Source organism: Phymastichus coffea, unplaced genomic scaffold (assembly GCF_024137745.1).
Source record: "Phymastichus coffea isolate CEN01 unplaced genomic scaffold, Cenicafe_Pcof_1.1 PCOF00064, whole genome shotgun sequence".
Classification (NCBI taxonomy): domain Eukaryota; kingdom Metazoa; phylum Arthropoda; class Insecta; order Hymenoptera; family Eulophidae; genus Phymastichus; species Phymastichus coffea.
In genome coordinates this window covers 649,394-675,093 of record NW_026706875.1, presented here as the reverse complement: position 1 = coordinate 675,093, position 25,700 = coordinate 649,394, and the positions used below count along the sequence as shown (strand labels likewise).

The 25,700-nt window shown below is 39.9% G+C and overlaps 1 protein-coding gene across 1 annotated transcript; it reads right to left on the bottom strand.

The window, feature by feature from the left end:
- Positions 1-14,894: 14,894 nt before the first annotated feature.
- Positions 14,895-23,706, bottom strand: LOC131667303 (uncharacterized protein K02A2.6-like). Its single transcript, XM_058940665.1, has 5 exons — positions 22,873-23,706; positions 21,620-21,764; positions 17,622-17,727; positions 15,255-16,712; positions 14,895-15,198 (listed from the first exon to the last, which is right to left on the bottom strand). The coding sequence occupies exons 1-5, from the start codon at positions 23,704-23,706 to the stop codon at positions 14,895-14,897; spliced, it is 2,847 nt and encodes a 948-aa protein (XP_058796648.1).
- Between the last annotated feature and the right edge of the window lie 1,994 nt (positions 23,707-25,700).

The window sequence follows — 25,700 nt, the reverse complement described above, 5'->3', positions numbered from 1 at the left end:
ACCCCGGCCAAGAGACCCGAGGACCGGCCCACCATCGCTGCGACGCAGGTAACAGACCCTATCGAGGATCTGTCGTCGCAGATTGCGACCCTGCGGCGCGATATGGACCGGTACTTTAAGGAGAGGAAGGCTAACTCTCCCAGGCGGCCGAGGGGTCGGCCGCAAGAAAAGGGGAGGAATAGAACCCCCCCAGGGTCTCCTGGCCAGCGACGAGAGGGTCAGCGGAGGAAAATAGATTACTCCCAACCGATCAAGTGCTCGTCTTGTGGCAAACTGGGCTTTACCAGAAGGTACTGCCCGGATTGCAACAAGGGAAACGGGCAGGGAAGCGGAGGACGGAGGTCCCCTCCGCGTCCCCAGTAAAGGTGACCTCTCGTCGCGGGTCGCTGGAACGTGGCAAAGGCCTGTCAGCGACCCCAGGGTTCAGGAAGGTCTCGTCAGGGATATCGGACCCTACGAGACCCAGCAGTGCGGTGGCGTTGGAGGCGACAGCGACCGAACAGATGCCTGATCTGGGTAACCGGGCATTTTGTATCCTCGAAGGGTACGGAGGCCGGATTCAGGTGGTGGAGCAGGGGTTTGAATGGGCCGGAGAGGAGACCACCAGACCCAAAAGCTCCAGGAGACCACCTGACGCTCCGGAGGATGCGCCGGCGACCCAGACACCTGCGGATGAGAGCACGTCGATGCGAGTAGCGGCTGCCCAAGGCAAGAAGAGCCGTGAAAGCCTCCCGTCCACAGAGGGGAGAGAGACGGCGAAAGCTCCCCGCAGGTACAGACCCGAGGATGAGACCAAATGGTGGCTTCAGGTGGGGATAGATGCCTATAAGTTAAGGGCACTCTACGACACCGGGGCCTCATCAACGGTAATGGGTCAACTCGGGCTTAGGTTGGCATCTGATATGGGTCTGGGCCTGGACGTCACGCGAGCGGGAGAAGCGAAGCTCGCCGACGGTCGCCCATGTCCCATCTTGGGTCATGTGATTTTCCCCTTCACGGTAGGGGGAATCACAAAAGACGTAAGGGTCGCCATAACGCCACTGCTGTCTGATGACTGCTACGTAGGCGCGAATTTCGTGAGGGAATTCAGCGCCAACCTGAACCCTGACACGGACCAGCTGTACTTGGCGAAAGCCAAAGTGGCGGTACCGTTGGAAGTGGCAAGCGTCACTGATACGTCGTGCCTCGCACCCGTAGGCCTGGTAGAAGCCACGGAAGCACAGCGTCAAGAAGTGGCTAGCCTCGTCGATGGATTAATTCCAGACGGAGGCGTGTGTTTAGGCTGTGCTGTGGGGGTCGAGCATGAGATAGACATCGGAGACGCTCGACCCTGTAAACAAAAATACTACCCGGTCTCCGACAGGGTGCGAGACGAAATGCACGCGCTGGTCAAGGCCATGCTGGACAACGACGTCATTGAACCAGCAACCAGCGGGTGGTCAAGTCCAGTGGTGATGGTTAAGAAGGCAGACGGCAAATATCGGTTCTGCGTAAATTACCAGAAGGTAAACGCAGTAACCAAGCCGGACGCCTACCCATTACCCTTCATGAGCGACATCCTGCGAAGGATCAGGGATGCTAAGTTCATCTCGACACTGGACTTGAGTAGCGCGTACCACCAGATACCTCTTAAAAAGGAGTCGCGTCCCATCACGGCGTTCACAGTCCCTGGCCTGGGGCATTTTCAGTTCAAGAGAATGCCCTTCGGATTGTCCTACGCAGGCGCGACCTTCCAGAGGTTAATGGACAAAGTGATTGGCCCGGATTTAGATCCTTTCGCTTTTGCGTACCTCGACGACGTGATTATTATCTCGCCGTCTTTTGAGGAGCATAAGCGACACCTGGGATTGGTTTTACAACGAATCCTGGGTGCGGGCCTCACTGTGAATAAGACCAAAAGCCACTTCTGTAAGTCGGAAGTCAAGTACCTGGGGGTCCTGGTGAACCGTGAAGGGGTAAGGCCAGATCCAGAGAAGATCAAGCCCATCATGGAGTACCCAGTACCACGGACGATCAGACAGGTGAAGCGATTCATGGGGATGATGTCGTGGTATCGTCGCTTCATACCCGACTTCACAACCATCGCTGAGCCGATAAACCGCCTGACGAAGAAGAGCATCCCGTTTGCTTGGCAGCAGAAACAGGAACAGGCTTTCGAACGGTTGCGAGACGCAATGGTCTCGGCACCGATCTTGCAGTCGCCGGATCCCAGCGCGCAGTTCGTGTTACAAACGGACGCGAGCGATAGTGGGATAGGCGCGGTATTGACGCAAGAAGTCGATGGACAGGAGCGCGTAATCGAGTACGCCAGTCGCTCCTTAAACAGTGCGGAGAGGAATTATACAGTCTCCGAACGAGAATGCCTGGCGGTAGTATGGGCTATCGGGAAGTTCCGGCCTTATGTTGAGGGGCACCACTTCAAAGTCATCACCGATCATAGTTGCCTTAAGTGGCTCCACAGTATGAGGAATCCTACAGGAAGGCTAGCGCGTTGGGCGTTAGCCCTACAAGGCCATGTTTTCGATATAGAGTATCGAAAGGGAGACCTCAACGTGGTGCCAGACGCTTTATCTAGGGCCTATGAGGAGGGGGTGGTAGAAGTGGGTGCCATGACTCATCAGCCGGAAACTGCCGATGCCTGGTACCTTCAGAAATATAGAGAGGTATGCCAGGATCCACATTCTCAACCTACCTGGAAGGTAGTCGGAGGGAGACTGTATCACTACAATCCGACTGAGGAGAGTGAAGGGTCCATCGACAACGAGGAAGCCTGGAAGCTAGTGGTTCCTGCCGAGAAGAGGCATCAAGTACTCGAGGAGGTACACGATGCGCCAGCAGCGGGACACCAGGGGAGAGAACGAACGTTCTCCCGGGCTGGGCACCTGTATTTCTGGCCAAAGATGTACGAGCAGGTCAGAGAGTACGTGAGCAGTTGCCCGGTATGTCAGCAATGCAAGGCGGAGCAAAGGCCGCCTTGCGGGCTGATGGGTCGTCGAGAGGTCTCGCGACCCTGGCAGGTGGTGGCCAGTGACATCACTGGCCCCTTCCCAAAGAGCTCGAGAGGGTTCGAGTATATCTTGGTCTTTTTAGACCTGTTCACTCGGTGGGTGGAGTGCGTGCCTGTACGTAAGGCCAACGGAAGGACCATCGTACGGGAATTGCACGAGAGGGTGGTCACCAGGTTTGGGGCGCCAGAGATTTTTCTTTCGGACAACGGGACCGAATTTAAAAATCAAGAGGTCGATGCCTACCTGTCGAGGAACGGCATCCAGCGCGCCCTTACCCCAGTTTACCATCCACAGGCAAACCCCACGGAGCGAGTGAACCGAACCCTCAAGGCCATGCTCATATCGTATGTGGAGCGGGACCATAAGAGCTGGGACGAGCACCTGCCTGAGTTCAACTTTGCGTTGAACTCGGCAACTCACAGCGCGACAGGGTACAGCCCGGCCATGCTGGTCTTCGGTAGACAGCCCACTCCCCCCTCGACCTTTAGGAGGGCCCAGGATCAGTTGGCTCGGGAAGCTTCCGAGGGCCAAGAACTGACCGATTGGGGCGAGCACATGCGCCAGTTACCAAATTTGTGGGAACGCGCTGGCTCTAAGTCCAGGGAGGAGGCGGCTCGTCAGGCGGTCTACTATAACCGGAGGAGACGTCAGGCCGACTTTAGGGTTGGGGACTGGGTGTGGAAGCGGAACCGCATTTTGTCTTCCGCAGCTCAGGGCGTTTCGGCGAAGTTGGCACCGAAGTATGCTGGTCCCTACGTGATTCTGGAGGTATGCGGGACGAATACCTACCGCCTAGGTAACCAGCAGGAGGAGTTGCCCGAGCTGATCCACGCCAAGGACCTCAAGCCCTATTTCGGCCCATACTCTGATGAGGACGACGAGGAACCAGGAGGCGGGGACTCAGCACCGTTGGACGAAGAGGAGGGCGTAGGCGACCCGCCAGCGAAGATCGAGGAATCCAGCGAGGATCCGATATGCGAGCGCGTCGCGAATGCAGCCCCCTCGAACGAGCGTGAGAAACCCGCGGCGGCTCCAGAGATACCGATCGAGGCGCCGGTTAAGCGAGGCCGAGGTAGGCCGCGCAAGAACCCCGCGTGCGAACCTCGGGAACCAGGTGGAGGCGACCTGGATGGCAATGCGGTAAGGGGAAGGGGCAGACCACGTAGAACCGCTCAGCACGTGCGGAAGGTGGTGCTGCCAGCTGCCCCTGCAAATGGGCCATGTTCGCGAGGAAAGCGCCGGGGACCGGGACGTCCTCGTAAAGAATAGCGTCGAGCGTTACACGGCGACGGGTAGGTTAAGGGCTGAGCCTGAGAAATCCCTTGACCCCACTTCTTCTCTTTTACAGATGGAGAGGAAGCTGGTCATCAGTGAGGAGGCCCTCGAGACGGCCACCCAGCTGCTGCTCGACCTGGGATTGGGTCCGGGCGCCGATCGGCTGATCGGCGACTTAAGAAGATTCGTCCGGGCCCAGGTCGAGACGGCCGCTCGCGAGGGCCGCTCTCGCCAGCGGGTGGATGACTTCCTCCGGGAAGGTATGAGGGCCCAAACATCCAGGCCCTCGACCCGGGAAGTATCCACCCAGACCGACGGCCCATCCGAAGAGGGCCACCGGTCTCAGTCCACGCGGGACCAGGGTATGCAGACCCAAGGGTCGAGCGCGTCGACGACGGAGAGCTCGACCCAGTGCCCCGGGCCAAGGGAGGCCTGCGGCCAACAGAATTGGGTCTGCAACCACCCACGAGTCCCCCAGCAGGTAGGCCTCGAAAACTCCTGGAGGCACGTGAGGTCGGGCCTCCAGGAGCTCGAGAACGCTTGGGAATTCGTCGGGGAACTCCAGCGCCAGGTACACGCACACCTGGGGGAGTTCCTCGACTTCCGCGGCGCCCAGGAAATGCTGGGGGAGTGGGCTCCTGTAGTCCGGCGGCAGAGGGCCTACGGAGAGGCCCTCATGCGCGTTGACCGGGGGCTGGAGTCCCCAGAGGCCGCGGGCCCGCCAGCGGTGATACCGCCAGCGGCCCCGATGGGTAGAGAAGCGGCCAGGACTCCAGCCAAGCCCCCGACCAAGACTCAACACAAGAGAGTCTCGGGGGCCCCCGGAGCCGGACAGGAATTCGTGGTCCGCGTGGACGGGTCGTTTTCCGACCCTACCGTGGTGGTGCGAACCGAGGGGGGACGCACATCCGCCACGGTGGGCGGCGTTACATTCATCGCCGCCCCGGCGTCAGCAGCCACGCCGCCCCAACAACCGTCAGGAAGCCAGGGCCATGGGGCGGAGCCCAGCCTCGTCAGGCGACCGGGAAGAGGCTGCTACATTTGCGGCCATCCCGGGATCACGATCACGTCGAAGTGCCCCAACAAGTCGGAGCACTGGCGCTACCCGAGGCACAAGGCGCCAGGGGGCTCCGGCAGGTGACGTGGGGGGGTGGTGGCCCGGGATGGGCAAATAAAGCCGAGTTTTATTGAGGATAGAATGTGTTGGTTTCTCTCCTTTCCCAATCCTATCCTTGGGGTCGCGAGTCAATAGGGTAGTTCGATCCGGTAGATCGAAGCTAGGAGGGGGCTGCAACGATTGCCGAAAATCGTAGGACTCTCGCGAGGTAATAAGCGGCTAAGCGAGGTGAGCCGCGTTCGGTTCGCGAGAGAGAGAGAGCGCGTAAGGGGCAATGACCGGGAGGGGAGGCTCCGAGCGCTAGTATGACTGTGCTACTCAGTCGGTTCGTGCGCCTAACCTCCGTATTTTCTGTGCCGTTCGCATTTTGTTTGGACTTGCCACTGACACTGTGACTTGCGCGGGTGAGTGCGTGCGACAGCAGCATCAGCAGCAGCAGCAGCAATAGCAGCAACAACAACTGCAGTAGCAGCAACAGCAATAACAGCAGCAACAGTAGCGGCAACAACAACAGCGGCAACAGCATTAGAGGCAGAGCAGCGGAGCAGTTTAATAACAACGTGTTATTTGGATACGGTTGGCCACCGTATCCACGCCGTCGTTGCGGTAGGTGCACCTTCTTTCCCCTTTGTTAAGCGTGGTGTTAATTTAGCGTGCGAATCCGCGCAGCGAGCGCGAAGAATTTGTTTACCGCGTGCGAGCAGGTAGTTCGCGGCAATCGCAGTTTTCTTTCTCTCTCTCTCGATTAGCGTGTATTGTCATTCACGCGTGCGTGCGTTAGACTCTCGGCTATTTCCCCGTGTAATTAGTTTGATTTAATAAATCATCCCTTGGTTTTGTCTAAACGAGTTTCCGTTATTGTATTTTTCCTTTGTCCGGAGGTCGCGCATATATTTGTTTACATTCCGATTCGAATTCGCCGGTTGCGAAGCACGAATCGCGCAAGTATCGCTAGACGCGAGTCGATAACCTAGGTTCCGGTGGCGGCCGCACCAGCGCTAATAGTACGAGCTACAGCGCCGCCAAGTGGCGAGTTGGGGGAACCCAACTCGGGTAAGTTGAAGACTCTGCGCAGGCGCACTTCGGGCAAGGTAGGTTATTGTGCTTCGTGCACACAGATAACAAGGCGTCGTTCAGTCGCATTTAAAGGTACGTTCCCGTTGTTTTAGACTGAACGGCAGCCTGTTACAGTATATTATGTATATAATATGAATAATAAATACACAGAACACAGAAAAGAAGTCAGAACTCACTCATGTCTACTCATGTCCATGTTTCATGTTTCTGACTAGATCTACAGACCGTGCTGCATACAGACCCAAGCGCTCGTAGCGCTATACGGTTTATGGCGAATTCATAAACTATCAGCGGTGAGAATCGAGCACGGTAGTATAGACAGGTCCGGAGTATCTCGTGGAGGGGGAGGTTCTTTTAATGTGGCAAGGTATCGTTTCGCAAATGGCCACCAGGGCAGCACTGCGATCGAATAGTCGATGGAATACCGTTGTTTTGAGTTTTGGAAATATTTAATAGTTTTCTATCACTTTTAAAAATCTTAGAATTTTTTGCACTTCGTCGTGAACAGGAAAATAATATTTTTTTATCAGAGATTCGGGTGCAAAATAAAAGTAAGTAATAGGGATTTTAAAACTACGTGGTTTATTCAACAGTGCCGCAGTACCAAATAGTGCAAAAATCTGATGAAAAATCCTATAGATTTTTTTCACAAAGAACATCCTAAAATATTTAGCACTTCGTCGTGAACAGGAAAATAATATTTTTTTATCATTATCAAGGTACGAGTAGTAAACATAAGTCATGCATGTAGCCAGGAATAATAATAATATTGGGTTCAGCCTTTCAACGGAGTTTCAGAGATTAATAGTCGATTTCTCGTCGTATAATGATACTAATAATAAAGGTATGATGTATGTTTCTGATGTATTTTTGAACGTAGAACCCGATGGCGCGATTGGTTTTATCGTAGAATGTAATTGAAAAGTGCTATAGTCAACAAAATATTGAAAAACTACTGGAAAGCAGCTGCTTTCCACTAGTTTTTCGCTTTTATCGTTTTCGGGATTAGGCCTACCATAAAACCAGTTACACCATTGTGTTTACGTTAAAAAATACGTCGAAAACATGTATCATACTTTCATCGTTAGCTCTACCGCGTAATGAAAAATCGACAATGAAACGTGCGACCTTCGATTTTCCATGTATTACATGTGGGCAGGCTAAGGATTGGGAGTTTAGTCGTCGATTTCTTAGAGTGTAATGGGTCTGATGATAAAAGTGTTATGCATGTTTTCGACGTATTTTTTAACGTAGAATACGATGGCGCTATTGATTTTATCGTGGAATGAAACCAAAAAGAGCTAGAATCGAAAAACTGGATTTTTTATTCGTTTTTAGTGGTTTTTATTTTTTTAGGTACCTTCTACCACCTATAAAAATCTGAAAAAATTCACACATGTACTCCTATCTATGAGAAACATTCAAGATTTTTTTCGGAGTTGCAGGTATGAATGGACAAAATCGGCGTTAAATTGAAATTTTCGAATGCTTTTAAAAATTTGAATTTCGCGCTAAAAAAAATTTGGTGTTTATAGGTTCGTAGCTCTTCAAAAACCCTACAACTTTTGTATTTACAGTTTTTAGGTATCTTTACAACCAACCGAGCTATTGTCAAAAAACCTAAAACCACAAAATAGTGTCCCATTTTGCCCCATGGGTCAATATGGGTCTGAAAATTTGGCAGAGGGGGTTTCATTATAAGCCGGAACATTGGGCTTTGTCACTTTTTCGAAAGGTCTAAGGGCACTTTTCACATGCTTACCCGGCTGGGCTCTTTACATAATCATAACAGGTAAAGGACAAAGAATAAAAATTTAGCAACGTTAAGTGTTCAGCAACTTATACACACTATGCGTATTTGGTATTCGATATTAATTAGAAATTTGATTACTGTGTTTATTTAGTAATAATTTTTCTTATAATTTCAAATAATATTTTTTTCTGTTCAAATTTGACTATATTTCATTTCTTTTCTTTATTTTAGTTTTATTTTGATTTAGCAATTGGATAGTTTATAATTACAGGTACAATTCTTTTCTTTTCAAATTTATCTATATTTATTTTCTGTTCTAGCTCAATTTTCACTGTAAGTTATATTTTCATTGTGAGTATTATTTCACTGAAATATAATATTTTTACTTTTGATACAATAATTCTCAAATAATAAATCGAATGTTCTTTTCAATGAATTCATTCAAGTTCAGTTCAAAATTTGATTCAATGGTCGTAAATAAAAATATATTAAAGTAGATGTCAAAAAAGTAGTTCTGGAATAAGATTTTAACGTTTCTTTATTCAGCGTTATTTGTAGGCACAAAAAATTAATTAAACTAAAAAAAATTGAACTAAATAACATTAGGTTTATGGCAGAAATGTTAAGAATTGGAATTGGTATATCAATCCATGTCCGTAGACCTGAAAAAAAATTATTACTTTATGAAGAAAATTGTAATAAATGGAAAAGCAATTCTCTAGTAATTTTTAATTTTTGTTGTTATTAAAATCTTAATAAAATTGTATAATGCTCACTTATGATGTTATCATGGCCAAACTTATACATTTTATGATATAATTCTTCAATAAACTAATAAAATAGAGTAAATTAACGCCAATATTGCCATTCTTTATTGATCAACATTATGTTTATGCTGTTCATCAATGAAATTACCCACACAGCATGAAATATTTCAAGATGAATCTTTTGAGAAATATTTCATTGAAATTCCTAAAAAGTTCCTCGAATATTGCAGTAATATTTCAAAATATTCCTCTGAAATCTTTCAAAGAAATATTTTAAAAATATAACTAAAATATTTTGTGAAAAATTTTCCAGAAATATTCAAGACAATAATTCATAAAATATTTCTGAAAGCTTACAGAAATGTTTTATAAAAATATTATTTAAAAATGTTTCAGAAATATTTCGCCAAACCTGGCTGAAAAGAGTTGTAAAATATTTCCAAAATATTTTTGGAAAACTTTTCGCAGAAATATTTCCTGTATATTTTACAAACGCTTCAATGGAAGCTTGCATTTTGCTTTCACGAAAGGTTTCGTGAAATGTTTTTGAAATATTTCTAAAAGTAAAACTATATTTTTTTCTGAAAGCTCAATGAAATATTTCTTGAAACCTTGCTGAAAAGAGTTGAAAACTATTTCCTAAATCTTTTTAAATAACTGTAATGCGGTACATTACAAGGCCTTTCCTGAGCGCTGCATTATTTGCAACATCTCAGAAAAGCCATTCCCTTCCCTTGCCGCCCCGTAACCGGTTGAATAAAATAAAAACAAACGCGCCCTATATAAAATGATTACTTTTTTTCATGCCCGAACAACCACACCGGAGATATCGGCAAAACAAAATCGACAAACGCGATCCGACGGACACTCAAAAGAGAAGAAAAAAAAAAAGGAGTGCACCACGAAATAAGAGAGCGCACGCACACACTCACTCCCGACCACGTGTTGCCGACCGGCAAAAGAAAACGGAAAAACTTGACTGGGAAATGCAACGGAAATGCATGTTGATGACACATGCAGATCCGTTACACTCCCAGACACCAACACTAACACTCACAAAGCACTCCTGGGGTGAGCAGAAAATCGCCGATGAAGTGGCAGCCGGCAATCAGCTGTGTCGGGCTGCCGAACACCATAGGCGACATCCTGAGCACCACACACAAGCAGAACAACTACCACACAAACACCCGGGAACACGTCACTTAACCGACACGGGAGCGCCCCAGGAGGCGCTCCAACAACCGATACAGGAACACGAGGCGTACGCGCGAGAGACCGAGCGGCCATTTTGAAACGCCGAGACAGACTGAGAACGAGCGAGCGAGACAGACTGAGACAGAGCGAGCGAAATAGACTAAACAAGAGCGAGCGAGACAGATGATATGAAATGATGAATAGAATAATATGCAAATGCGAGGATGAGGGCGCTACAATTGAAACGACGTATATTATATACGTATTCATGACGAATTAAAATTAAAATTGAAATTATAATTGAAAAAGAATGAACATGGAATAGATACCGAATTGTAAAATTCGCATGCGACCGACACCCCTATTATGATAGCGAGCGACAACTACCCCGTTAGGTTTAAGCAATAAATTAACCGACAGAATTCGAATCTCTGACGAAATTCGCTAGTGACGTCACGACCAATCAGTGAATTAGAATAAAATTTGATTTTTGTCCGGATAGAAAAATAGATAAGAGTAGGGGTAGATCTTTTCCGACAATTAATAATAGCTACCTTAGTGGGGGGTGAGAGAGGGTAAATAACGACGAAAGTAGGAGAGTTAAGGAGGGCGCTATATCCTTCAAATTTACATACGGACAAATGTTAAAATATTCGGAGGGCGCTACCGATATCCGAATTAGCATACCGACCAATAATAACATTTCTTCTCGGAAAGAGGAGAAGAAAAGCGATCTTTGACCGCGAAAAGCCGATTCTCGTCCATTTTGCCACCGGTCTTCTAGCTAGAAGGAGTGATTGAGCCAGATAATTTCGTCACACAGGACTAATTACGCAGACATTCTGTACTAGCTAATTTTGTTCGCCGAAATAGTAAGGAAAAATTGTAAGTAGACAAAGTGCCACCTACTTATATTAATCGCGGAGTGTGGGAGTAAAATATTCAGTGCCGTAGGTCGTCGCGACGCGTGGATCCGTCGATGCCGGTGCCTATCGAATCGCGCTGACCTTTCCGCCATTTCGTAGATCTAAAGTGAGTGTTAGGTTTATACGGATTAGAGGCAGTAGTTGAGTTATTCGCGCTGACCTTTCGCTAACAATTTATTGCGAACGCAGAATTAGCCGAATAAACTTACCGTGCTTATTTAATGGTGCTAACCTTCCCGCCATTTCGCAAACCGAACGTGAGTGTTAAGATCAAACAAAGAAAATTGGTGATTTAGGATATTCGCGCTGACCTTTCGCTAACAATTTATTGCGAACGCAGAATTAGCCGAATAAACTTACTGTGCTTATTTAATGGTACTAACCTTCCCGCAATTTCGCAAACCGAACGTGAGCGTTAAGATCAGACAAAGAAAATTCGTGATTTAGTTATTTGCGCTGACCATTCCACCATCTTTGTTAATCGAAGACCTACCGGAAAATTATTAATATTTCGATTAATTTGTACCCTTGCTATTTCATAATTATTCAGAGTTGTACTGACCCTAATCACTCCGACTTCTTGCTTATAAATTAATAAATGCGTCAATAAAGTGATGAATTGTTTACCTACAATTTACTTCCGTTACCCTGCCTTAATTACATGCTGGTGATTTTCAGCCGCGGGCGGTTATAATCGGATAACGCTGATTCGCTATATTTTCGGGTCCCACGATAGGTAACATACGCGCGAATTCAAACAGACTTATGACCTGAATTAAGAAACCATCATCTGAGCTGCCGGCTTACCATAATTGAGGAGGAAAAATTGGAATCGAGTAGTTGGACACCGAGGCCTAAACTGAGGAGATCGCGAGTACTCACCCGCTTGCCTACCCTGCGCAGTCGCCGTGAAGGCAAACCGGGATACACGCAACGAAACCCCATTTTGGCCCTACCCCCGACGATCGCCCTAATTAGCCGGCGGTCTGGCGCCCTAAATAATCGGGGGTATTCAGTCAAACAGGCCTTGTGGCGGAAGAAACTCGTAGCGCAGTTAAAACCCCCGAAATTCAAATAAACTTGTATGATTTTCTGAAAGCTCAATGAAATATTTCTCAAAACCTAGCTGAAAAGAGTTGTGAAATATTCTCTAAATCTTTTTGGAAAACTTTTCGCGGAAATATTTCATGTATATTTTTATAACGCTTCAATGGTAGCTTGCAATTTGCTTTCACGAATGGTTTTGTGAAATATTTTTAAAATATTTTTAAAATAAACTTGTATTTTTTTCTGAAAGCTCAATGAAGTATTTCTCGAAACCTGGCTAAAAAGAGTTGTGAAATATTCCCTAAATAGTTTCCAAAAACGTTTCGCGGCCCCGCTGAAAAAGTTCCATTAAAAACTATTAAAAAAAGATCAATGATTTTTAATCCTCGATCTTAAACGTGCATATGACCATTGAATCCATTTCATAATCTGACCAGGATTTGATTTTTGGAATCTATTAAATTCTATTAATTATTAACCGATAGATTACGATTAGTATTCATTGAAGTACAATCATTCTGAATGATACTTAATATAAAATGTGATCATTCAATAAAAAATATTTAATAGTTTTAAATATTTTTTTGACTATATAACTGTTCAATCGTTATTAATCGTAATTTTTAGTATTAAGATCGAGGATTAAAATTCATTCAAGTATAGAAACTATTATGGAATAATACTTAACAGTAAAAAATTCCATTAAATGAATAGCCTTTAATAAATTGTTGTAATAATATAGTAGTATCGGTATTGAATGATTAGTAATGGAATATATATGAGATAGAATCCAAAATAAATCATTTTTAATAATTTTTAATATTAATAGTAGTAGTATTATTGGCTTTTAATAATTCTCAATATACATGTTCAACTTTTATGATTAATGTTTTTTAATGGTAACAAATTCATCTAAATGAATGAGTAACAATAAGATTTTATGGTATAGCCATGTTTCGGGTATTGAATGGTTTGTAATAGAATGTTAGACTCCAAAATAAATCATTTTTAATGATTTTTAATACTAATTGTAGTAGTATTAATGGATTTTAATAATTCTCAATATGCATGTTCAACTTTTATGAGATTAATGTTTTTTGATGGTAACAAATCCATCTAAATGAATGAGTACCAATAAGCTTTTATGGTATAGCCATGTTTCGGGTATTGAATGGTTTGTAATAGAATATTAGACTCTAAAATAAATAATTTTTAATGATTTTTAATATTAATTAGTACAACTAGTATTAATGGATTTAAATAATTCTCAATATACATGTTCAACTTTTGAGTTAATGTTTTTTAATGGTAACAAAGCTATCTAAATGCATCATTTTCAATGATATCTAAATACATGAGTTATAAGGAAGATTAAATAAGATAAATATAAATAATTATAAATATAAATACATCTTTTAATAGAGTAAGTACTTTTTTGTACGTCAAAAACTAATTTTAATGGTAACTAAAAATCGAAATTTATTGAATACTTTATAGATGTGTTGCTGAGATCGTATTTAGTATCAATGTTGATGACTTATGCAGAGCTTTATTCTGCACTTTTATCAACTTGTTCTTGCTTTTCAAATGATTCTTCTTCCAATTCGCTAGACACTTTTGCAGAATCATCTATATCTTTTTCTTCTTGAGGCGCTGATGTCAGTATTTTCAAAGGGTCTTGATCATCTAATTCTTCCTCAGATACCAATTCAGACGCGCTTACCTCTGAATCTGAAACATCCTCATTGGCACGTACAAAAATCATTGAATCCAGTCTAGACAATTCATGCATTTCTGCTTCAACAACAATATCAGTTGCTATCTCATCATTGAGATCGGACTCGTTCTTTTTACCTACCATATAAAATATTTGTTAAATAAATTTGTTAAATTACACTAATTTTTTATGATTTTTTTTTAATTACCTTTTAGTTTCGGTTTTTCTTTTGGTTTTTTTAGATTTGAAATTTTCGTTGTCACATGATGATTAAACTGCTTGTATTCGGTCGAGTAATCGAAATTTTTTTTTTCTTTATCGCTTAACGACTCCATGTAATGCGTATGCAACCAAAAGTTGTAGTACACTGAAAAGTATAATAGTAGATTTTGCGTAACAAACATAATTTACTATAAACTAGAATGGCAGATTTATTTTGCGTGCTTACTTTGACAAGCATTTAAGATTGTTGCGTCCAATTTGTTTGGAGCAGGTAAAGTTTTCTTGTTCGACTGGTCAATACTATCTGTATCCACAGGATTTTCATTCTTTTTTGAGTCCTGACTTTTATTTCTGCCTAATGTTTTATTACTTATGCGCCCAGTGCGCGTACTGTTTGTAATATATGTAACCCTTGTGTATACACACCACGCTTCTCCCCTTTCAGCCTCGCTTCCGGCGAATGTACAAACCCTTTCGAATGCACTCTATTTCACACGCGAATCACCGATTTACCTCGTCGCCAATGTAATATATGTTATGAATATTATAGTCAATGAATAAACACATTTAAATAAAATGACAGATTTTAATGATAAGGACCATTATACATGAACACTTGGAGGCTACACAAAAGAACGAAACAGCGTGACTACTTTCATGCTCACACCTCTCAGCGGCCATACTGTATCTGATATCTTGCGAGCCGGACGGCCGGACAACTTATGAGAGAGTGCATCGTAGCGCCATCTAACATGGTATCGATACAACAATTCCTCCCTCATAAGTTGAGTTTATAAATCTAAAATTTTCCTTGGTTTTATTGTTCTCTTAGATCTGCGCAACGGTACAACTTTCATGGGAGAATCTATAATTTTTGATTTATTTAACATATTTTCTATATCGATAGATTCAGTATAAACATCACTTAACATGGGAGACTCTTTGGTATTCACATTATGATTAGTAATTTTAATTGAATCAGTATTATCGCTAATACCATTATCAAGAACTGAAGGAACAAAACTTAAATCTATATTTGAGTCAGTCGAATCTTTGGGATGATTAGAACTGTTACTTTCATTGAAATTAGCATTCCTGTTATGTATTTGATCAATGTGACGTTTCCAAACTCTATTATCTTGACAGAGTACGTAACAGGACTTAACTTCTCGAGGATATTGGCAGAGCGCCAATTGTTTTTACTGTAGTCTTTAACCATAACAGGATCAGCCTCATCAAAAGTGACATTTCTATGTCCTCTATAATAATACCGTTGACTTTCTTGCTTCTTTAATACAGTTTCTTTATCAAATGGTTTTAAAGGATCAAATCTAGTTCTTAATTTATGACCTAATTGTAACTCAGCCGGAGTACAACCTGTTGTACAATGAGGTGTACTTCTATAACTAAATAGATATTTACATAAAGCTTCATGCCTCGATAGACCAGATTTCAGTAACAATTTAAATTTATACTTGAAGGTTTTGACAGCATTTTCTGCAGCACCATTTGACGGAGGATGATGCGGAGCAGTCCTGATATGCTTAACATAATTTTGTTCAAGAAATTTACTAAATTTTTCAGAGGTGAATGAAGGGCCATTATCAGTAACAAGTTCGTTTGGTAATCCCCAAACACAAAAGTATTCTCTGAACATATCAATAGTACTGTCTGCCGTAATATCCTTCATTTCTTTGACATCTACCCATTTTGAGTGAGCGTCAGTAAAAACTAAGTACATGAAATTATTGATTGGACCACAGAAATCCACATGAATTCGGTAGTTAGGACATTCAGGCCATTTCCATACATGTAAACTAGATTTAACAGGATTGTTTGCATTTTCTAAACAGAGCTTACAAGATTTTCCAATGTTCTCAATATCTTTATCTATGTTCGGCCACCAAATATAAGACCTGGCTAACCCTTTCATTTTTACAATTCCAAGATGAGTACAGTGTAACTCATTTAATATATCATTTTGTATTTTCTTCGGAATAATAATTCTATGTCCCCACATCAATACATCTTGTTCAATAGTTATTTCAAATTTTCTATTTTTATATGGTTTTAAATGTTCATCATTTTCTGCCGATTTTGGCCAACCTTGTAGTACATATTTTTTTACTTTACTTAAAACTAAATCATTCTGTGTTTCGACTGCAATAGCATTTGTGTCCAAGGTTTTAACATTATCAGTTACAAAATTTAAAAAAGAATAATCAACTTTATTATCTTCTTTCGAAATTTCTCTAGCCTTACTTATTAAATTTCTAGACAAGCTATCAGCAACACAATTATCTTTTCCTTTTATATATTTAATAATAAAATCATATGCAGCTAATATCAAAGCATAGCGTTGTAATTTACTAGCTGCCATTTGAGGGATTCCTTTCTTTGGACCAAATATATGAATTAATGGTTTGTGGTCGGTTTCTAGAATGAACTGCCTACCATATAGATACTGATAAAAATGTGTGACTATAAAAGTTAAAGCTAATGCTTCCTTATCAATTTGTGCATAATTACGTTCAGCTTTTGTTAATAATCTAGAACCAAATGCTATTGGTCTTTCAATTCCGTCAGGAAATATATGTGATATATATCCGCTGTAACGGGGTAAAACCATTTAATTATTTTATTCGCGCAATTATACTAAAAGGACGCGCGTAATTATTTATGCTCAATACTTAAATCGGAGAGCATGTGGAAACGTGCGTCAGTCAACCAGTAAGTCCTTTAATCTAAGAAAAGTGAGTGGAAGCTATATGAAATGAGCGAGTCGAAAAATATTTGTTAATAACACGAACGGAGCCTTTTATTACCATTCAAACACTACATAAAGTCGGCCCGCGCGTTTGTTTACATTGACGCTCGCTCGTCGGCAACACGTCTTGCCGGGACGCTCGCTGCTCTTTGTTATTAGAGCCGCTACATGCACGCTTCGAATATCGGAAATTAATTATTGATCATGCAACCGCGATCGCGAAATTAAGCTGGCCAGCTTACCTTATTATTGCAGGCGATCGAAGGAAACACGGATAAATCGCACAGAGCGGAACAGTTTTTGAATGTTTGTCGCCGGTCGCGAATGCGCGCACACGGTTATGGTTTCGCCCTCGATGGCGAAACCTCCCGCACACTCTTTCGACCTGGCTCCGAACTGGTAGCTGGATGGCACCTTGGCAGCTCCGATCACGGATAACTGGCTGTTGCTGCTTTGGCGTGTCGATGTTGACGGCTCGTGGATCGGCGATAGCGATAGCGAAAGCGGGCGGACTCAATGATAGTTGAAGCTTCACTCGTTCGGTTTCAATCGCGCGCGTTCCGTCTGCTCGCGTGCCGAATTCCTTCGTTACGTATTTCGTCCCCCCGGCAGGCGCTGCCCTCCCAGACAGCAATTAAATTAGGTTATCAGCGCTAATTTGACGTTTACCGTTACACCGCCTATGCCATAGGGTAAGGCATCAGCGCCTACTTTAATCGGTAATTTTTCATCATAATGAGTTAATACTTGCTTTGAGCATAACATTTCTTTGGCTTCTGTAAAAGCTTTTTTTCGTCTAGGTGTCCATTCCCATTTAACTTCATCTCTTAATAATTCATATAACGGAGTAACAATATCTGAATAATTCTTTACAAACATCGAAAAATAATTAATCATTCCTAAAAAAGCTAACAATTCTTTTTCATTACCAGGCAATTCCATATTTAGAAGTAATTCTATCTTTTTATTTGAAACGTGTAGTCCTTTACTATTTAGTACATATATCCTAAGAAACTAACTTCTGTTTTTGCAAACTCGCATTTATTTTTATTTGCAGTAATCCCTTTTTCCTTAAGAGTGGACAACACTTTTCTTACAAGTAACCCTACCCAAGTGTCACTCACCGATTTTAACCAAACTTGGCACATCGTTAGAGTACTAAAAAATATTGAACCCGTGTTTTTTTATTTTGGCCGAATCCACTGTTAAGGGGTAGAAACCACCCCTAATAACCCCTAACCAGGATAACCCACCTAACTCTAGGTAGAGCGAGTTTGATTAATTATTTTTTCACAAGAAAGTTAACTTCTCAACCCGGATAGGCTAACCCATTTATAACCTGATATAACCGATCCCCACAAATCACTATATCCCTTATAAACCATCCCTATCAACCCCTAAGCAGGCTAACCTACCTAGCCCTGGGTAGAGCGAGTTTCATCAGGTGCTTTTCTGTAAAAAAATTAAGATCATAACCACTGATAGGCCAACACAACCTCAACCTTGATGTACCTCATCCGCACAAATCCGCACAATCCTCATAAACCGCCCCTATCAATTTCCAAGTATTAAAATGCCTCTATCTTTCAATACATAAAAAATATAAAAAACTTAATTTAAATTAATCTTTAAGGTGTACTATCCTAAAGCTTCAGTTTGGTTCACTGTGGATGTATTTACGGTCTCTTTTACAATTCGTATCTTGATTTAATTTTCTATTTTATTAAATTTAAATATATTTTATATTTTATTAAATATAATATTTTTTAACAAAAGTAAATTTTTCTGGAAATATGACAAACATTTTTTTATTAAAGTATAAATATTATATTTAGAGATTTACAAGATCAAAAGTGAATTTTTCAAACATTTTTCAATTTTACATCCGGGTATTTTAGTCCTGTATGTACCTTCAGGGTTAAGTTTACGCGCAATCAGATGATATTAATTGATTCTAAGGAATAATATCGAAACGTCAACCTTAAGCATCATTTAAAATACCTATACCAACTAAAAACAGAACATAATTTAAATTTATCTACTATCATTTTTTATATCAACTTATAAGAAATAAATTCAAAGAGAAACAGAAGAACCGTGTGGAATAAATAATTTGATAACTTACGAGTATCTTTTTCTTTCTTTTTATTCAATAATAATTCAAATAGCCCACCTTGCTGATGAACCCAAAAAATATTTTGAATTTATTGTATTCTGCATTTAATGACCCAGCATATAATATCCAAAGTCAAATAACAGATGAAGAACGATCTTTTGCTTCGTATTTAACAGACCTAATAAAAGTTTCATCGAATACTAAAATTTTTGTTGAAAATTACGAAACTTTATGTTACTATGATGATAGCGTAGAAGCTAATGCTATAAGCGTGGAAGATGAAGTAGAAGAAGATTTCGATGACTATGAAGAAAAAGAAATTTCTGACCAATCAGAGGATGTCGATTTGGATTATAAACAACGAGCAGTTACTTTTTGGCGTAAAAGTAGTACTAAAAAAAGGAGAAGTTTGGATTCAGTAAAGAAAAATTTTAAGATGGTAAAACATGAGAGAATGCTGTACAGATGGGAAAAAGAAATAGAAGAAGGAGGATCCAGATTAGAAAAGTTACGCAATATTTCAAAATACGTTTTACAGCAATTCAATAATGCTACTGAAAATCGTTTACCTGTTCATGATATCGATTTAAAAAGATGGGGGTTATTGGCAAAAGAAAGTGTACAATTAGCTTCAAAATATTTTAAAGCGTCGCCAAAATGGGTGCATAATTTTAAAGTGAAACATGGAATAGTTTCAAGAAAAATTAATAAGTTTGTTACTACTACACAGTTGACAAATCAATACGAATTGAAGCAAGCAGCTTCTGAATTTGTAGACGAGGTATGGTCAGAAGTGGAAGCAAGAGGTAAAAAAAATATTTATAATTCTGACCAATCAGGGTTTAATCTAGAGGTTCACGCTGACCGTACTTTATCAATCATAGGCACCCAAAAAGTAGAATGTCTAGCACAGTCGATAAATTCTTTAACACATAGTTATACAATTCAGCCAATCGTTTCAGCAGATGGAAAACTACACTCACCTTTGTTAATAGTTTTAAAAGAACCTGATCGTAAATTTGGACCATTGGTACAATCTACTATTTATAAAGCAGATAATATTTATGTTTTACCTTCAAAATCAGGAAAACTAACATCTGATATTGTAACTGAATGGTTTAAAAACGTTTTTTTACTTGCAGCTGATACGGATAGTTTGTTAATTTTAGATTCTTGGACTGGACAAAATGAAAAAGTGTTTGAAAAATTGGATACAGGTATGAAAAATATTCAAATTAAAACTATACCTGCTGGAACGACGGGAATGATACAGCCTTTAGATGTCTATGGATTTAGACCTTGGAAAAATTTTGTAAAAAACTTTTCAGATATAGTTATGTTGTACAATTTTAGCATTAACTTACATTTACGTAATAACATTTTTAAATTACAATCTCTTATGCATAACCAGTTTTCTTCACCACGATTTACAAACATGTTCAAATATGGATGGTACAAAAGTGGTTACGTACTTGAAAAACTAAATAGTTGGCAAACCCCTGTTCAGTATTGTTTTCAACATACTGATGTTAAATGCCACTTTTGTATGCTATTTGGGATTGTCACATGTGCATGGTGCACCAAATGTCTTTGTATAAACCACTTTTTTGCTCTTGACAATGTCGATAAACCACACTATTGTAAGCAATACGTTAATTCCACTTAAATATTAAAATAATAATAGTAATTTTATTATGAATATTTTATATTTTAAATAATAGTACATTTTTTATTGTTTCGTGTTACTTTTGTCTTCACTAATTTTATGATATTTAAACGAACTCCACTTACTATAAAAAATCTTTTAAAATTCCAAACGGCCCTTTTTATGGCCAAATGATGTGCAAAATCCGATCGATAACCTCCACGCGGTGCACATTAGGTCACGCTAATGGCGACGGTTCTTCAAAAAGTAATTTCAAATCACAGTTACTGTTATTCTCAAAATATTTAAGGTCAAAAGATTTTTTTCAACTTTTTAAACCTTAAAAAAAATACAAAGATAATACAAGAAAAGTATAGTCGTTGTTACAAAAAAAGCTTGCGAATGAACATTTTATTTGAAGAAGCTTACTTCCATCGAGTTGGCTGCGGTTTTATTTATTTCTATGAAATTTACAGGTTTTAACTCATTTTTTATACAAAAGTTTTATTACAAAGTAAAATTTTATTGACCTTTCTTTGGTTATGATCTTTATTTTCCTATAGAAAAGCAGCTGATGAAACTCGCTCTACCCAGGGCTAGGTGAGTTAGCCTGCTTAGGGGTTGATAGGGATGGTGTATAAGGGATATAGTGATTTGTGGGGATCGGTTATATCAGGTTATAAATGGGTTAGCCTATCCGGGTTGAGAAGTTAACCTTCTTGTGAAAAAATAATTAATCAAACTCGCTCTACCCAGAGTTAGGTGGGTTAGCCTGGTTAGGGGTTATTAGGGGTGGTTTCTACCCCTTAACAGTGGATTCGGCCAAAATAAAAAAACACGGGTTCAATATTTTTTAGTGCTCTAACGATGTGCCAAGTTTGGTTAAAATCGGTGAGTGACACTTGGGTAGGGTTACTTGTTAGATTTTGGTCATGTTCAGATATTGTTTGTCCTGATATATAGATATCATCAAAGAATGCAGCAGTACCTGGAATATCCTTTAACAAGTTATCCATTACTCTTATAAATAAACCAGGAGTTGATGCAATACCATCTTTTAATCGTTTAGGTCTAAATAAACCTTTATGAGTATTGAGTGTTACAAGCTCTCTAGATTCTTCTGCTAAACTTAACTGTTGGTATGCGTGTCTTAAGTCAATTTTACTGTAAATTTTACCTTTATGTAGTTTTTGTGCTATGTCATTTACTCTAGGAACAGGATGTCTATCTACTTTCAAATGAGGATTTACCGTAATTTTATAATTTCCACATAACCTAATTTCGCCATTTGGTTTAACAATTGGGACTACAGGGGTAGCCCATTCACTACTTTCAACAGGTGAGACGACATCATTTTTTATTAATCTCTCTATTTCTTTTTCAATCTTTTCTTTCATAGCATATGCGACAGGGTATGGTTATTATATTATATTAGGGTACAGTATATGGGTTTAGCATTTGGTTTTAAATGTAACTTAACCGGTTGACCATTGTATTTCCCTAATTTATTTGAAAATACTTCACTAAATTCTTCAATTATTTCAAGATAGTTACTTCCATTTGTGTCAGTTACTGAATTTACGGAATTTATCTTTAGTTCATTCTTTTCATTATTGAATTTAACTATGACCAATATACTTAACCAATCCCTTCCCACAATAGGTTCACTGTTCCCATTGATAACAAATAATTCTAAATTTTTTTCTATTTGTTTGTTTTTAACTTTTACTTTTAAAATTCCATTCGGTACAATTATATCACCTTGATACGTTTTGAATTTTCTACTCGTTTGTAATAATTTCAATTTAGACAATGTACTATTATTCTTATATTCTTTAATTGATACAGCTGAAATGGGAGAACCTGTATCCATTTCAAATTTTAAATTTTTATTTTCTACTATTAAATCAATTTCAATTGGTTTTACTGACTTTATCGATTCAAAATTTTTATATGATACATGCTATGAATTTCATTACTAAAATCATCGACATTGTCATCGCTTTCACTATTTTCTTGTACATAATTATGTTTGCTATTTTTTTCAAAAATTTTTTTCTTTGAAGATTTATCAATTTTTTCTTTTGAACTTTGAGCATTTTCATTGTTATAATTAGAATTTTTCTCTTTTGATTTACAAATTTTCGCTAAGTGACCTACTTTATTACAAATTTTACATTTATAGTCTTTGAATCTACAATCATCTTTCATGTGGTTGTTTTTTCAGCAGCACCAACATACCGTATCACGCTTGTAGTTTTTCTTGTTACCTCTTTTGTCCGTTACGTAGTTGATTGCGTTCTTCTCAGAAGTCTCCAGCATCGTCGCGTCCATGCCTACTGTTTCCAATGAGCGCGCCAATTCTACCGCCTTGTTGTAGGTTAGGTTTTTCTCGGACAGCAATTTCTTCTTGATTTCTTTACTCGTCACTCCAATGAGGATTTGATCTCTTAAGTTTTCTTCTAATGTAGCACCAAACTCACAGTCTATAGAAATTTTTCTCAAACTTGCAATAAAACTCATCACCGATTCACCTTCTTTTTGTTTTCTCGTTTTAAATAAAAATCTTTGAGTCACTACATTAGGCTTTGACTTTTTATGCTCACGCATAATCCTTTCTAATTCTTGCAATGTTTTATTCGCAGGGTTTACCGGGATGCATAAGTCTTTTAACAAGGCATAACCTTCACTGCCTATTAACGTGAGAAACACTGATACTTTCTTGTCTTCGACTACATCGTTTGATTCGTAGTACTGTTGCAGTCTATCGTACCACAAAATCGAGTCATCCTTTTCAACGTTAAATTCATTTATATTACCTATTGTTCCTTTAACAATGGTGGTCACTTGATGCACTGGTAGCGACACACTGCTCGACCATGCCGCTCTGTCCACGTCAAACTTTTTCTTAAATTCGTCAAGACTTGCTTTTTCATCGTTCAACTGTTGCGCTTGATTGTCTAAGTTTGTTTGAAATGCATTCAACTGCGCCACATACGCATCCATTTTCAGCTTTTCTTCTTCCATTTTCGTTTGCCACGCTTCCAATTCATCTTGTGTCATTTTTTTGGCCATTTTTGCTTGAATATGTAACCCTTGTGTATACACACCACGCTTCTCCCCTTTCAGCCTCGCTTCCGGCGAATGTACAAACCCTTTCGAATGCACTCTATTTCACACGCGAATCACCGATTTACCTCGTCGCCAATGTAATATATGTTATGAATATTATAGTCAATGAATAAACACATTTAAATAAAATGACAGATTTTAATGATAAGGACCATTATACATGAACACTTGTAGGCTACACAAAAGAACGAAACGGCGTGACTACTTTCATGCTCACACCTCTCAGCGGCCATACTGTATCTGATATCTTGCGAGCCGGACGGCCGGACAACTTAACTTAACTTAATGGAAACTTTATTGGCTCAACGTATGTTACATTGCCGTGATACGCCGGACAACTTATGAGAGAGTGCATCGTAGCGCCATCTAACATGGTATCGATACAACACTGTTAATCAAGACTGTTTCAGAAAACTTTGCGAGAATCAAGTTTCCGACAAATTGGGATGGAGTAATTGAACAGCAGAGAATATTATTTAAGGAGGTTTCTGAGATAAAAATATCATGACCCAAATGAACCTATTAAAATATTGATTTATATACGTGTATATATACTGCAAAATATCTTTAATTTATATAAAAAAAATATACGCACGTCGCCATTTTTTCTTTTCTGGCCTATAGGGAGATCTTGAGGATATGCCATTGGTGCATCTTTAGCTTCGTTCCTTTGTTTGTCAATAACTATAAAATTTTAAAAAAATTACAAAAAAGCTTGCAAAGGTTGCAAAATAATGAAGAAACAGGGTATGCATGCTAAATAAGGAGTATATGAGAAAACCAAACCGAATTATTCACTAAAACTGTATAATTTATTAACAGTAGCAAACCATTATAAACCATTGGATATCATTTATATAATTGGAATCAATTAGTAAACTATTAAATACTATTAAATACTATTACTTGATATGTATCATGAAACCTCGAATCCGGATATTTTTTATCACGATAAACAAAAATGAAAATGAATTGAGTAGCAAAGGAATCAGCATATTATAGCACATAATAATAATGAATATAAGTGCGAAATGATAAGAGCATGGTGAGGTATACGGGATGAAGACAATTAAGTATTCAATATCATTATAAACAACGAAATTTTATAAGTTTTGGCCTCGCGGTGATTGAGTTACAGTGGATGTTCATACTCCTTGATTTATAGTTATTTTCTTTCTATCATAGGCCGATAGACAAATTGGTAACCGTACAGACAAAAGTTATAAAATGCCGCCCCTACGTAGACCAAGAACGCCCTTTGCGTGTTATATACTTTATTAATTATCACAAATACTGAAATCATTTGATTCTATTTTCATGACTGTATATAAAGCGGAAGGATAATTTCGTTATCAAGTTGTCTATATATGCACAATCAAAGATTACTTAGACATGTTTTTGTACTCAGAAAGAAAATATACTGTATGAAAATTTGATGTTACGTTATTTTCAACGTACTTATAGGCATATTAAATGTTATATTTCTGTATTTGTGAAAAAAATAATAGAAGCAAAGCGCAATATTGAAATAATATAATAAAATAACCCCCCCGTTAATTATTGATTTCAAAAAGTTATGGTTTCAAATGTCAATTGAACAATGTTTGTTAGCTATTGATTTATTATAAAAAAATTTTTTTGTAACACATGCACGAAATTCACCTTTTTCCGCCTTAAAAAGCGGGCTGAAACCCTCGTATTTCCGACGAGCAGCCGAAAAAAATTTACGAGCAGAAAAATACTTTGCGCCCGCTCAGTTTGATTCATACAAATATACATATTTTTTTCGCTTTATATATATATATATATATAGTTATTACAATGATATAATTTTATAGGATAGTTGCTGCGTTGAAAATTCGTGGACTCCGATCCGCTTGTTAAAGACGAAAAAACGAAAAAACACGAATTTCAATACATGCGTCATAAAAAATATA

Bases quoted from the DNA above. Each gene is read 5' to 3' on its own strand.
- LOC131667303 (XM_058940665.1), bottom strand. From the start codon at position 23,706: ATGGCCAAAAAAATGACACAAGATGAATTGGAAGCGTGGCAAACGAAA. The intron at 16,713-17,621 runs GCAAGTATTAAC...ACCCCGTTACAG, and splicing joins AAAGAAATGTTATGCTCAAA to CGGATATATATCACATATAT. The intron at 15,199-15,254 runs GTACTCTGTCAA...AATACATAACAG, and splicing joins GAGAAGTTAAGTCCTGTTAC to GAATGCTAATTTCAATGAAA.